This window comes from Callithrix jacchus, chromosome 11 (genome assembly GCF_049354715.1).
Source record: "Callithrix jacchus isolate 240 chromosome 11, calJac240_pri, whole genome shotgun sequence".
Taxonomy (NCBI): domain Eukaryota; kingdom Metazoa; phylum Chordata; class Mammalia; order Primates; family Cebidae; genus Callithrix; species Callithrix jacchus.
In genome coordinates, this window is record NC_133512.1 from 15,438,982 (window position 1) to 15,454,731 (window position 15,750).

The following is a 15,750-nucleotide window of genomic DNA, read 5'->3' on the forward strand; positions in this document are numbered from 1 at the left end:
GGGGCACTAGATGGAGGCCAGGAGTCACAGCCTGGAGTCCAGGGTGCGGTCTAAACAGAGAATCCCTGTTTGAGGTTATTGCACATAGATAATGGATGGATCCACATCAGGACCTTGGCTGAGGCCAGAGGTGGGAAGGGGTGTGGATGGAGAAGAGGACCAAGGCCTGAACTGGGGCAGCCTCCAGCAACAGGAGATCTACCCACCTGGATATGAGTAACCCATGGAAACCAAGCCTCCCACACACCACAGCATCTCACCAACCAAGAATTTAATAATAGTGATACTCAAACTCCACATTCCAAAACAGATCACTCTTTAAACACCACCTTAAAAAGTGACCTACATTTTACTTCCACTCTTTTCCTCAATTGCCTTATATTTTGAACCTAAATAAAGCAGTTAAACTTATAAAATGCACGTAAAATTTAAAACTACGAACAGCCTCCAATGCTCCAGAGCCTGCATTTGCAGAAGGCACAGTCAGAGCTGCACAGCTCTGTGTGTGGGTGGTGCTCACCTGAGACTGGCCCCAGGGTTGTCAGGGTCGAAGGACTGGGTCCCTCTGAGGACAATGGGGGATGAAGCGGTCCTGGAGAAGAAAAGGTGTGTGCCCTCGGAGATCATACTGACAGGGGCCTGGGCCTGCACCTCCAGGCCCACACAGTAGTTGCTATACACCACACTGCCTTCAATCTGAACCTGCGGAGCCAAGAACAGAGGATGTCATGCAGGGACAAGGCTGGAGAAACACACTCATCTGAAAATTAGAAAGGAAACTGATGAGTTTCAATGCATCCCTGGCTATAAGTAGAACAGTCATGTTAGTCAAAATAATCACTCTACTGTGCGCCATGAGAGCTGTGGCTCGAGTCCACAAGAGCGTGGACATCTTCCTATCTGTGTTCATGTACGAAGTTGGACATTTCCCAGCTTGTCAACACAATACTTTCCATGCATGCACATCTTACGGCTTTCAAACCTCCTCCTTCCACAGTGAATTGTCCCATGCTCCTGGCTTTTGTCCAGCCCCCTTCACCTATCTTAGAACTGCTTCTTTCTGACATATATGAGGCCAACAATCATATGAAAAAATGCTCATCGTCACTGGTCATCAGAGAGATGCAAATCAAAACCACATTGAGATACCATCTCACGCCAGTTAGAATGGCGATCATTAAAAAATCTGGAGACAACAGATGCTGGAGAGGATGTGGAGAAAAAGGAACACTTTTACACTGTTGGTGGGAGTGTAAATTAGTTCAACCATTGTGGAAGACAGTGTGGCGATTCCTCAAGGCCTTAGAAATAGAAATTCCATTTGACCCAGCAATCCCATTACTGGGTATATAGCCAAAAGACTATAAATCGTTCTACTATAAGGACACATGTACACGAATGTTCATTGCAGCACTGTTTACAATAGCAAAGACCTGGAATCAACCCAAATGCCCATTGATAATAGACTGGATTGGGAAAATGTGGCACATATACACCATGGAATATTATGCAGCAATCAGAAATGATGAGTTTGTGTCGTTTGTAGGGACATGGATGAATCTGGAAAACATCATCCTCAGCAAACTGACACAAGAACAGAAAATGAAACACCGCATATTCTCACTCATAGGTGGGTGATGAAAAATGAGAACACATGGACACAGAAAGGGGAGTACTAAACAGTGGGGTCTATTGGGGGGAAAAGGGGAGGGCCAGTGGGAGGGGGAGGTGGGGAGGGATAGCCTGGGGAGAAATGCCAAATGTGGGTGAAGGGGAGAAGAAAAGCAAAGCACACTGCCATGTGTGTACCTACGCAACTGTCTTGCATGCTCTGCTCATGTACCCCAAAACCTATAATCCAATAAAAAATTAAAAAAAAAAAAAAAAAAAAGAACTGCTTCTTTCTAACCCCCAAACATATCATGGACTTTAGGAAATGTAAATGAAATTTAAGACAAATACTTTTATACCCAGGAATAGCAGAACACATTATAAATAAGGCATTCACATTGTTCTTTTAAAAATTTGATGCGGCCAGGCATGGTGGCTCATGCCTGTAATCCCAGCACTTTGGGAGGCCAAGGCAGGTAGATCACTTGAGCTCAGGAGTTGGAGACCAGTCTGGGCAACATGGTTGTTCAACCTCATTCCTACTAAAAATACAAAAATTAGCCTGGCGTGGTGGTGTATGCCTGTAATCCAAGCTACTTGGGAGGCTGAGGCATGAGAATCACTTGAACCCAGGAGGCTAGGAGTGGGAGGCTGCAGTGAGCTGAGATCACACCACTACACTCCAGCCTGGGCAACAGAGTGAGACCCTGTCAAAAAAAAAGTTTGATGCAATTTGAAAATATACAGTTGAACACTTACTGTTCTGTCACTGGGTCTCAGCCTCAGTCACTCTAGATTTTCTTCAGATGCACACAGTTCCCTGCTAGTCAGTCTCCTGAGTGGGACCATAGATAACAGGAGAGCTGCAGGATCAGAACTCCCATTTCCACCTCAACCTCTGCTTGCTCAGCCTCTCCAGCTCCAAGGAGCCGCTGAGAATGTTCCAAGTATATCCAGCGGTTGAGGGAGGCACAACGCGGGGAGCTGCTTGGAGAAGATGCAGGAATAGTCAGGAGCAAAAAAAACCCGAGGCTCTGACTGAAATCAGAGACAGGAGAAGTTACCTTATCGGTCAGAAGGTCTCAGACCTAGAGAAAGACACGGGTCCCCTGTAAAGACACTGAAGACCACAGAAGTGGCTCCCGGCTCACAATCAAGCCTCCCTCAGAGATCCTATTACCTGGCCCGTCCCACAGGCTGGACACATATTCTATGGCTTGTTGGGCTTAATTAAAAAATTATGTAATTTGGCTGGGCATGGTGGCTCAAGCCTGTAATCCCAGCACTTTGGGAGGCCGAGGCAGGTGGATTACGAGGTCAAGAGATCGAGATCATCCTGGTCAACGAGGTGAAACCCCATCTCTACTAAAAATATAAAAAAATTAGCTGGGCATGGTGGCGCATGCCTGTAATCCCAGCTACTCAGGAGGCTGAGGCAGAAGAATTGCCTGAACCCAGGAGGCGGAGGTTGCGGTGAGCCGAGATTGCGCCATTGCACTCCAGCCTGGGTAACTAGAGCAAAACTCCGTCTAAAAAAAAAAAAAAAAAAAAAATTTATATATATATATATATATATATATGTAATTTATAAATTAGAAAGCAGAGTTTTATTTTTTAAGAAAGGAATTATCTGCAGGAAGTATAGTCTCTGGCTAAAAAATTGAAAGTAAGTATTTTGAGGAGGGAGGGAGGGGCAAGACAGGAATTTAAGTTGAATGGGTTATCCCGTATTCACAGTAAATAGGAGCTATGGATATTTATGGAAGAGGATTGTGTTTTTGTGTAATAAGTAAACATATACATGTGCCTTATGTTTACTTTTGGGTGGAGACAATATTGCAATGTATTATAATTAGGTCTTTTATGTTAAAAGGTGAAATAGGGACATGAAGGCACTTAAAGGTGTAGTCTATAAAACTGGGCAGAATTGGTTTATGGTTGGTGGTTTTTTGTTAGGAAAAAATTATAGAAATCAGGTTTTTGTTTAATTAAAGTTGTAGGTATGGCTTGAGGCATAGGGCAGATTAGTTCATTGATGTTTGGTGGTTGTAGAGTTGTAATTGTTTTAATATTGTTTATTTTAAGGCTAGTATTTGTTTAGCTGATAGAGAAAAAGGGAAAAAACATCCTGTGACAATGAGAACATTGTTTATTTTTTAATTGTAGGACTGTGTGACTTCACCCTTGCCTGGCGTCACCTTAGGTCTTGTTTATAATTTGGTAGCTCATCATACAGTATGTCCTGGACAGGCATGGTGGCTCACGCCTGTAATCCCAGCACTTTGGGAGGCTGAGGCAGGCAGATTGCTTGAGCCCAGGAGTTTGAGAGCAGCCTGGGCAACAGGGTTATACCCCATCTCTACAAAAAATTCGCCAGGCATGGAGGTATGTGCATGTAATCCCAGCTACTCAGGAGGCTGAGGCAGAAGTATCACTTGAGCCCAGGAGGTAGAGATTGCAATGAGCTGAGATCGTGGCCATTGCACTCCAGCCTGGACAACAGAGTGAGACCCTGTCTTGAAAAAAAAAAAAAAGGAAGTCTGTTCTGTTCTGTCCGTCTTATAATCCCTATTTCAACATTAATGTTGATCAGTTGTTGTGTCTAAACTGTAAAAGGGAGGGGGGTAATGAGGCATGAACGAGAACTTTATTTTTTAAGGTTTTTCTGGGTCCCCTTGGCCAAGAGGGGGTTTGTTCAGTTGGTTGGGGGTCTTAGGATTTTATTTTTAGTTTACAGCCTCCATCTACCTCCTCCACTCGGTCCTTCGCACAAGTGTGCAAAGACCTTATTTACATTCAAATTCCTCCTCCAGCACACAGCCAGGTACGAATAGAATAGTGCTGTTTTCATTAGGAAAATGAACAGCTGCCTCACCCTCCTCCGCTCATTCAGTGGTACAGAGTTTCCTTTGCATTCCCCCTTGGCTTCTTACAATTAGCCACTCAGCAAGTTAGATGGTCCCCACCACCCCCAGGTCCCCTGTTCTGCTCTCTATTTCCTGGCCGCCACCTCCCTCAGCCTCTAATGACTTCTCAACTTCACTAACACTCTCCGAACATCCCATTCTTCAGTCTGCTCCCAACTTGTTCCCAATTAACATTTCTAAAGAAGAGTATAGAGCCTGCTGCGGAAGTTCTGGTTTTTCCTGTAACCTTCATCTGACATACTGCTATGCAAGGCCTGGTCTGCAGCCTGCTGTCAATTGGTCCATTGTTACCTGCCTAGTTCACAATGACATAAGTACAGACATTGAAAGGAAGCTTCTGGCAACTTCAGTGTTTGCCATTGCTGTGACATCCCAGCACAGATTGAGTGGACTTGCTTCCTCAGGCAAGGTCAGGGCAGTTTGAGTGCCGAGGAGCTCTGTGGCAAGTCACATAAGGCACCAGCTGGAACTGTGCTCAGTAGGACTGTGTGCCCCACAGATTAAAAGAACAAAGCTCCTTCGTTGCAGATACCTTGACTTGAGGGTCCCTGTTCTGCTACCGGCAGCCTGGCCTGCCCACCGCATCATTTGATCCTAGACTCTCCCACCAGGATCTGCTCACTATCCCTGGTCTTCTTCTACTCTTCACCAAGCTGTTGCCCTTTCCAACCCCTTTCTACGTCTATGAACAGATTCTCATTTCAGGACCCTCTTTCTTAAAGCCCACTCTTTAAAAAATGACCTCTCCCTCTTTTAACCCACATATTTTCATCATTTTTTCCAGCCAAAATGCACCAAGCACATGCTGAGAATCACAGTGCCAAGAAGTCACTGTGAATGCCTCTTGCATGCCCTGCCCTCTGACTGTCATCCCCTTTCCTTTCTGGGTGATTGGTCCCTAAATGGCAGGGCCACATATTCTCCTGATATCCGGCACCAGGAAGGTTTTGTTCACAAATGGGAAGGAGTTTTTCATCAATTGCTTTGCAAGCATGACTTGCTCTCTTTGGGGGGAATTCATCATTTCTCTTAAAATCCTGGCCAGATTTTTTTTTTTTAAACAGCTTCCCTTTTCCTTGATAGAACAGGTGTTGAATTACAAATGCTGAGATTTTGCTCCAGAGTGATGGGAAGCATGGGTTTCACTGGGCTGGTAGAGCAGGAAGTCAGCGAGCTGACCTTGGCAAGGGCGGTGTAGTTCCCGTACTCCAGGGTGTGGCTCGGGAGGAGGAGGGTCTGTCTGCGAGTGTCCACAGCAGCAGGGAGGGAGACAGGGAGCCCATCAGAGTCCATCAACTTCCAGGTGTAAGAAAGACCTTGGGAAATGTCACAGAAGACTGCAGCTTCAAATGTCACTCCCAGCCTCACAGGCTGAGACCTCCATATCTAAATATCAAGAAGAGGAGATGTCTCATTAAAATGTCCATCTCATCTAATGCACTGGTAAATTACTAGAAACTAAGTCATAATTTTAGATCTCCAATTATCTGTTTGCATAATCACAGAATGGTATTGTTAGGGCAGGACTTTAGACAACACCAGAATAAAAGTATATCTGTTTTACAGAAAAAAATAAAAGGTAAACAAAATAAAAATAATAAGTAAATATTTATATATTCATAATGAGAAAAATCTTCCTATGCATAAAATTAATGGAAAAATAGCAAAGATATCTGCTATCTGATTACATAAAAAATTTAAGCTTCCAAATGTCAAAAATATAAATGTTATGCTCCTGGGTTTTGGCAACTATGTGCGTGTGTGTGTGTGTGTGTGTGTGTGTATATATGCCCATATATATATATATATATATATATACACACATACACATATATATGTATGTGTCCATATACATTTTTATATATACACATGTATATATATATGTATATATATAAATTTTTAAAATCAATCAATGTAATAAAAAAGAAAGTCATTTGCAATATACATGACAGATATTTGCTTTCCTAATTTTTTTCTTTGCTGAAATATTCTGAAGTTATTCCCAGAAATCATAAAATTTAACCCCTAAATACGAAAATACATCTCCAATAACTAAGGGAATTTTCCTACATAAACACAATACTATCTTGCCTTAAAAATGAACAATAATTTCTTAATATAATCTAAACCTAGTTTATAATCCAGTTTCTCTTATTGTTTCCAAAACATATTTTTGTGCAATTGGTTGATTTGAGATGCACAAAAGTTCTTTGGTTAAAAAAATAAAAGGAGAGAAGAGAAAAAAGTTTTCTTATCAGCTAGAACTATGAGGTTTTCTAAACTATAGTTTGTTCAGGAACGTAAGAATAAATGCCTAATTCTTTCCCTTAATTACCAACATTCAGATTAAGAAGCTGGGGCACTAGTTACTTCCAATGGTGACCAGTGTGTTCTGTGTGTCTGCCTGGTGTCTGTTGGTGGTACAGGAGACACCACCTTCTCTTTCTCTTTCAGCATAATTATTTTTAAAATATTAGCATGATTCATTCAATCGTAGATGTTACCTTGTCGATGTTCCAAGTGGCCCATCTGGGGCCTGGGCATTCTCTTTGGCCTGGCTCTGGTAACTTTCTCATATGACCGTGCTAGTCTTTGAAAGTGATGGTTTGTTGCAATATTCCTTCTACTTTTATTTACGCTTTCAAATTTCCATAACAAAGAATTTTAAATGTAAATAGTAGCTGATGCATATATAAAAAGCATATTTGCTTGCTTTAATAAGCCAATAAGGGCAGGATATAAGGGGAAATATTAGTGTCTACCCGTTTACACCCCTTGTCCTTCCCAGCTGCTCTGTCTTTCAGAAGCCCCTCCACACCCTTTACTTTGAGCTGGAGCCAGATTCCAACTCAAGTGAGGCTAGGGGGCCTGGTCAGGGCTCCTCCACCCTGGGGCAGACGCTGGGTACAGGGGCTTCCCCTGGAGGGTTTTTTTTTCCCTGAAGTTTCCATAAAAATAAAAATTGAAAAGGGAAAACCTGGAGGCAGCTGAGAAATGGGATTTTAAGAAATCTTGGTGCTCATTATAAATGAATTTTTACTTCTGATATTCTTTAAATGACTTTATAATTAAATTACCTTTCAATTACTTTTTATTATTTCTATTCTGAATACAATATCATTCTAAGATTTGTCACAAAACTGCCCAGATTTATATGGGTTACAGCAAATTTTAATACTAGGATACCAAGTTTTAGCTCATTTATAATAATAAACATTAAAAAATACTAAATGCCTAGTGAGGGTGAGAGTTGGTCCCTTGGTGCAGACGCGTGTGAGCTGCTACAAGAACATCTCTGGGCTAGTCCAGTTTCCGGGAAAGGCATCGTGCCCTTCAATTCTGTAACTTGCAGTCGTTATTCCTATGAAAAGGCCATACACTTGCAGAACCGTGTACAAACAATGTAATCGCCAACTTATTTGCAGCAATAGGAAACTAGAAACTTGGCGAGGTGCAGTGGCTCATGCCTATAATCCCAGCACTCTGGGAGGCCAAGGCAGGCGGATTGTGTGAGGTCAGAAGTTTGAGAAGAGTCTGACCAACGTGGTGAAACCCCGTCTCTACTAAAAATACAAAATTTGCTGGTGTGGTGGTGCGCGCCTGTAATTCCAGCTACTCGGGAGGCTGAGGCAGGAGAATGGCTTGAACCCAGGAGGCAGAGGTTGCAGTGAGCCGAGATCATGTCATTGCACTCCAGCCTGGGTAACAAGAGTGAAACTCGATCTCAAAAAAAAAAAAGAAAAAAAGACAAGAAAAGAGGAAACAATTGTTCAATCAGAGGACATTATAAAATGATGCATAATTTGTATACATTGTTTAACATTAGGACACCATTAAAATCACAGTAATCAAAGGGCTGCTTAATACACAAAGAGAATGCTCACGCTGCAACCCAGTTTATGACAAACACACATACCACATATAAAAAGCCTCAGAAAAATACTAAAAATAAACGCATCAGACAAAAGTGGCTATTGCCTACTGCTTGGATTTCAGATGATTTCATTTTTTTCTTCATACTTTTAGAAAACATATGAAATAAATAAAAAATGACCAGGCAGGGTGCTTCAGGTCTGTAATCCCAGAACTTTGGGAGGCCAAGGTGGGTGGATTACTTGAGGCCAGGAGTTTGAGACCATCCTGGCCAACATGGCAAAACCCTGTCTCTACTACAAATATAAAAATTAGCTAGGCATGGTGGTGCATGCCTGTAATCCCAGCTACTTGGGAGGCTGAGGCAGGAGAATGGCTTGAAGCAGGGAGGCAGAGGTTACAATGGGCAGAGAATGTGCCACGGCACTCCAGCCTGGGCAAGAGAGTAAGACTCCGTCTCAAAAAAATAACAACAATAAAAATAAAAATAAAATTATCAATATTGGTTTCTGTGTTTTATAGATTTAAAAAAATGTTTTACAGATGAAAAACTCAAGAAAACCACTCTGTCCCAAGGTTCAACCTAATGGGAGCCAGAGCCCTCCTGCCTAGGGTGTGTGCTTTTTCCTGCTGTGCCTTTTGCTTTAATCCCTTTGCTGTTTGGGTCCATCTCTCACGCCCAGAGAATATGTTCCCCCAGCATGCAGATCTGCCTAACAGTGTGGGTGCTTGCTGGCCTAAAGGTAGGCAGGGGTCTTGCCTGTGTGGGGGCCAGGACCCTCTTGGAGCACCTTGGGCACTTGGCCTCTGCACACTAATTTCCACCAGCACACACTGGGGGCTGATCTCTCAGGGCCATATGCCATAGAAAGCATTTTAGCAAATGCAGCTCAGTCATGGATTTTAATTCTCATGTGTCATTTGAGCACCTCTGCCCTGAAAAGGAAAATTTGCTGTAAATCACAGCCCTCAAAGGAATGAAAGAAATATAAAGCAATCCTATTTTTTCTAATCCAGAGTAGGTGTTCAACAGATAACTGATCATGTCCTTTCATTTTGGTGCCACATACATTTAAATGTTTCATTCTCCTGAAAATGCTAAAGTTCTTAGCACAATAAAAATAAAATAAAATAAAGAAAAGAAAAAAAAGAAAAAGTTCCTTAAAGTGAGCTGTGCTGAATGCCAGAGTAATACTGGCGAATAAAGAACTTATTCACGTGCCAGACCCCAGAAACGACGCTGTCTCCTCCAGTCCAGGCTGGGGTAGCCCTCCCTCCCCCGAAGACCCAGGCCACCCCCTCTGAGGCCCTTATAGGCACTCCTTTGTGTAAATTGCAGCAGGATAAACTGGACAAAGCCTCGCTTCATTCCCCAAACTCTCGCCCCTCCAAACAGTGGTTCCAACTCAGAGGGAGGATGAAAAGAGGCTGGCTGAGGATTTCCCAGACCCCGAGCCTACCTGGATTTTCCCAGGCCCCATGTTCTTCACCAGGGGTGGCTGGCAGGGCTTGCACACGATGAAAAGTTGCTTTCTTAGGATGGAGGCACTGACGTTATTGAAGGCAAGGACCTCCACTGTAAATTCTCCTTCCCTGGGAGGGTGGAAAGCACAGAAATGAACAAATTGAGATTGCTGGACGTCAGGCTTTCATTCACTCTTCACACCTACCCCGTCTGCAGAATTATAGTATTTGGCAGCAAGTCATCCCAATGAATAGGAACAGAAGAGGCAAGGGTCACAAGATTGATTTCCACAGAGGTGTTACATAATTTAACCAACAGACTGGCTCCCCAACTAGCCTGTGCCAGGCCAAGTACCAAACTCCCAGACCAACCTCAAATGCTATATTCAAACAATACATCCATGTGAGGAGCATGTTGCTTCCTTATTTGGGCAACCCTCCCCACAGCCATAGCCTGGCCCCTCTTGACAACAGAGCAAATCTATATATTTTCCCTGTGTGATGGGTACCCTAACCCATAACTGGGGAGTCTTTGGGCATGGTCTTCCTGTTCTATTTCCTGCTCCATGGATCTGTTTTCCTGATCAGTTTCTCAGGGTCCTAAAAACTGGGGAAGGGCAAGCTAGATCCATAGCCTGTCTCCAGGGGAGGGGAGCGGGTCACAGCTGTGGAGAGATTCAGGACAGTTGGAGGAGTGAGCTGGGTAGCTCCTGACGCAGCAGGTAGTGCTTTATAAGGAAATACATGCTTATTTTGCAAATGTTGCAACATGGATAACTACTTCTGAATTTGAAACAGAAAAGTATTCCCATCAGAAGACCACAAATTTGAGTCTACAAGGACCAGAATATCACTTGCCATCCTGGAGCTCCAGCAAGAAAGGTAGGGCCTACTGATAAGAATGAAGACTGGATGGTTGTCTCAGGTTGTCAGACAGCCTAGGGGACACTCTAGAGATGACGGTGGAGTCACTGAATAAGCCATGTCACTTCCACAGGGCACAAAAGGGCTCCTGGAGCTACTGAGTACATTACCAGGTACCTAGGCCACCACGTGCTCAACTGAGCATGCCCAGGCTACAAGCCACTACTGCTCGATTCCTCCTGTGAAAATCTATTTCTGATGAAAAAGTCCTGGATCCATAGTTAGTGATGGGGCTATTCTGTCCCCATCAAAGCACAGAGAGGCTGCAGTGTGGGTTCTCGTGGAAATCCTGCATTGGGAGAAGTCTGCAATCTTTCTCTGATGCCACTGCCTATGTGAACCTCATTTTCTAGATACTTCTGCACGCTTTGATATTTCCCTGTAGCAGCATAAAGTTTTGATGCCAGCCTGAGGCTCAGCCTTGACCATGGGTGTCTCATCTCTGGGGATTTGACCCACTTGGGGCCTAGAACTCACCCTAGAGGCTCGGCTGGGAACAAGTGGTCCAGCTAGTCTGCACCTCATCATGTCTCCATAATGCTCAGTAAACACAGTTAAAGGACAGAGTTTATGCTCTTCCATATGACATCAAGGCCCTTCACAATCTGCCAACCTATACTCACCTCCCCCTTCTATATACATCCTGCCAGTCAGTCCAAACATCTCCCGTTGGCACCTCACCTATCGCCTGTGCCCAGGTGCTTGTCTGTTTGGGATCCTCTCTCCTGTTTCCCTTTGGCATGCTCCTACTCAAGATTTCACTCTCAAGGAGCCATCCCAGCACACTGCAGGCCTCCTTTGCAGCCACAGTCCCTGTACTGAAAGTAACTCTTTCCTGTTCATCTTTCCCCTGGACTAGGAACTCCTTGAGAGGCATGGCCGGGTGCTATTTGTCTCTGTGTAATCATCTGTCACCTACGTTGACTGAAAGGCAGATCTCTATGGGGAACCCAAGGGCTGATGCCTTAAGACTCTGATCCCAGGTGCTGTCTGTAGAGAGCACTCCCCTGACTTGCAGTGGCTCACCTACTGTAGGCATGGCTGCTGGAGCTGCTCCCCAGGCTGACGGTGCCATCCCCAAAGTCCCACAGGTAGGCAACATCTGTGCCGAAGTTGATCCTGCACTCAAAGGCCACACTGGCATTTACCAGAGCTGATGAGGGGGACATGAGCCGATTGGCCACAATTTTCTTCTGTACCCTGATCATGTGGGGCTCAGAGACCACACTGCCGATCCTGTTGGAAGCCTTAACCATCACACGATACCTGCGGGATGGGGACAGGAGGGCAGAGAAGGCAGATGGCAAGACAAGAACAGGGTCAGAGTATAGAGAAACCATCTGCTTTACTTCAAAAGGAAGGCAGGGGAGTGGAGGCATCATTTAATTTGTAAGAACCACCAAAGTATCCAGCCGTTTTCATCTCATGAAGAAGGAAGCTGATACTTTTGACTACCTCCTCTTCATTATTTAATTCATTTCTCAAAGCAGTGCAGGTAAGGATCATTGCCCTTCCTTAGATGAGGAATTTCTTAGGTCACATGTGTGGCCAAGATAGAATTCAAACCTAGGACTGTCTGCTTGGAAGCCCTACACCCTTTCCTTTAGTTCAAGCGGAAGAGAGATAAACTAAATCTTCCTTTAAATCTTATGTTTGAATTCACTTCACAGAAGGACCTAGTGGCCCATTATAATACAAAGGCAGCAGCCATGAGATGACCTCAATAGCAGCCTCGAGATCTTCAGACTGAGTAGAGGCTGAGGTACAAACAGCCACGGAGCAGGACTGCTACTTTTACTGACCATTGGGGGATGCTGAGTCTTTTTTTAATGCTTCTTGAAGTTGTCCTCACTGTTGGATCCTCTCCAAAATACCACTCAAACTCCAGGGGTATTGTTTCCTTGGTAATAGCTGCAAATGTGATGTCTGTGTCTGTGGCAAACACAGTTCCATTTGTGTAGACAGAGACAGCTGTGGCAAAAGAAAGGATGGTGTGGCTATGTCAACACAGAAAGGCTGGGATCTCCAGAGAAACTGGTACCTCTACTTTCTCACTTGGTCATGGGTTTGAGTGACGGTGAGGAGCCTCTGACACGCATGCAGGCTGAGGGCAAGGATGTAGCTGTGGGGACGAGGTAGGCAGTGCTGGCCCCGGTTCAGAGGCCCTCATAGGAGGAGCTCCTAAGGCCATAGGGCCAACTCCTTTTGGGGGTCTGCTAGAAAAGGTGTGGCACGTGGAGCTGGTAGATGGCTGGCCCAATAACCCACCTTCCCATTCCTTCGGATGGGAGCCTTAATGCCTGTGGTTTCAGAAAAGTCCCAGAACAAAGGCAGGTGAACCAAGAACCTGTTCAAGGCAAATGGGGCTCTCAGGCAGAGCTGATAACAAAACCCAGTTCTGCCTATGGCTTTCCTAATCTCCGCTGACCGCGAGAGGGAGGTTTTTGTTAAATCTGGAATTAAAACAAAGACATACATTGCATCTTATACCAGATAGTCATGCTGTGCCAAGCCTGGCTGTCACCCACTCGAGTTGGAGAAATAAAGGACACGTTATATGAAGGAATAGATGGAAAATGATGTATAATGACAGTGCCTAAAATGAGGGAAAAAAGAAGAGAAAAAGTCTTAAAATTAATTCACTTTTCTCATACAACATAGTCAATATGTTTCAATTTTAACTTTCCCTCTTTGAATCCCAACAAATTTCAAAATTCTAAGCATGTGCTCTGAAATCAGACATACCTGGGAAACATTAACTTAGTCATAGAATTTGCTATTACATTTTTCTTTGTATATTTTCTTTATCTGAGAACTCCCTACATAGTATTAAATATGTTAATTCCTTTGAAATATGTCAGTTACTTTGATAGAGGGCCTTGTTTTAAAGTATTTCTCAATGTGTACACTAAGTAGTCTTTGCTTCACAGTAGTTCTTAAATAGGGGTCTACAGATTAGCCTCATGCATTGAAGTCCTATAACATATAATGTAAGATTGTGCATATATGTATATATACATGTACACATGCCATACACATACCACACATATAACATATATACACATATACATCATACACATACCATACACAGCACATGCACCCATACACCCCACACACATACCACACACCACACAGGTATTATGTACATTCATATGGAGGTGGACAGCAAACACTGAATCAGATTCTGAAAGAGTACTGTGATGTCCAAGAAGATTTAGAGCAACTCATTTACCATAAAAGGCTATTAAGCAAGGAGGGTTATTTATTATTACTACTGTTCTTCTGCATAGTTTTTTGTTTATAAAGAAGATATTTGCTTATAACAGAGATTAAGTGGAATGGATATTCTGTCCTTCATCAATGCATCAGAATTTTTGAATATCATATGACTGAAAATCAGTATCATATGATAAATAAATATCACATGGCCTCATTAACCATGTCTGAAAATTAATTCTGAGCACAATCTGATAATCAAAAGTGTTTAAAAAGATACAATTTACAGACTTGCACAAGCATACCCTATTATCGATCTGTGGGGCTGAATTCAAACCTGGATCTTCTTATTCTAAATCCTGGCATGGAGCCTTGGAGATTTGCAAGAATTGTGCTCTTGCACTGGCTAGATGTGCCGTTTATTTATTCAGGTTTAGATAAGACAAGTCAATAGGAATGACCGACTGGCTAGTTAGGGTAAGCAAACATGTTTAAAAAATCCTTCCATGTATATTTCATAATTTCTTGGATGGAGAGTTTCTCATTAGTCTGATTGTGAACATGTACAGCCACTATGTGGAACAGTTGGAAAGAATTCTTAGATGGATGAGTTCACCAGGACTCATCCCTCCATTGGCTCCTCCTTTCTTCTGTTTCTGGGAAACCTGAGCCCATCATCCCATCCATGTAGGCTGGGCACTTTGGGAGTGCCTCTGGCTGGCTCCCCATGTGCTCTGTTGTAAAGTGTAGGGACTCTTTTCTTTACAGTAAGTGGCTGGAGTTCCCCATTCCCACCCCTACTGACCTCTGAGCTTCTGCTTCCTCCCTCTACAAAACATAAAGAGAATACCTCCCTTACAGGTAGCTGTGTGGATAAAATGAGGTGACACGCATGAGGCATTAGCAGTGGATAAAGTGGAATGGGTATTTTGTCCTTCATCAATGCATCCGTATGCACCTGGCACACTCAGTGAGCACTGGATGCTTCCTCAGCTATGTGTTTGGCTCAAGGCCAGGCTGTCTGAGCAACATGTCTCTCCTATAGGGCCAGCCTGTGCTGCAAGGCTCATCATGTATGCTAGCTCCTACCTCAGATATGCCCTGTTCCCACAGTTAGATAAAGTTCCTATCTCCTAAAATCTCCCAGCCCCTTAGCCATGTACTTCCTAAGCATTTTTAATGTCCTGTCTCATCTTGCTCCAGTGCATATCTTAATCCTTTCACTAGATAATAGATTCCTGGAGGTGAAGACTTTGTATGACTTTATCTTCACGTTCCCCTAGAATACAGTATTCTGCAAAACATAATTTCTGAATTAAGGAAGAATGAAGAATGTTGTATCGAATTTAGAACTGCTATAACCTGAACAGTATAATTAAAGCAGAGACACCTGCTTCATTTATAGCTGACGTGTGTTTGCTCAGACTCCAGACATAGGTCTTACTTTTCTGAGTCACTTGAGAGTCAGCAAAGACAAGCACTTCATCCTCATGGACACTGCTGGAGTTCATGAACACAGACATGGCCTCATGGCCAATCTCCACATAATAAGGCCCAAGCTCCACTTCGGTTCCATGAAACTCATTATAAATAACAGCCTTGAGCATATAGACTCCTTCTGGAAAAATAAAAGAATGGACATTCGATGAATTTTTAATAGGAGGCATAACAGTTAACATTTGTAGAATGGTCCTAATGGGTGACTAATATGGGAACTGGTACAGGAAAGGTGATC

At 43.5% G+C, this 15,750-nt stretch overlaps 1 protein-coding gene across 1 annotated transcript in view; it reads right to left on the minus strand.

The window, feature by feature from the left end:
* PKD1L1 (polycystin 1 like 1, transient receptor potential channel interacting) overlaps positions 1-15,750 on the minus strand; it is a 180,849-nt gene that overhangs the window by 110,017 nt on the left and 55,082 nt on the right. Inside the window, exons 10-16 of the mRNA XM_035253357.3 lie at positions 15,460-15,633; positions 13,276-13,395; positions 12,602-12,770; positions 11,826-12,065; positions 9,872-10,004; positions 5,718-5,924; positions 521-702 (exon numbers count right to left, since the gene is read on the minus strand). Coding sequence (XP_035109248.3) covers positions 521-702; positions 5,718-5,924; positions 9,872-10,004; positions 11,826-12,065; positions 12,602-12,770; positions 13,276-13,395; positions 15,460-15,633 — 1,225 coding nt within the window. The remainder of the gene's footprint in view (positions 1-520; positions 703-5,717; positions 5,925-9,871; positions 10,005-11,825; positions 12,066-12,601; positions 12,771-13,275; positions 13,396-15,459; positions 15,634-15,750) is intronic.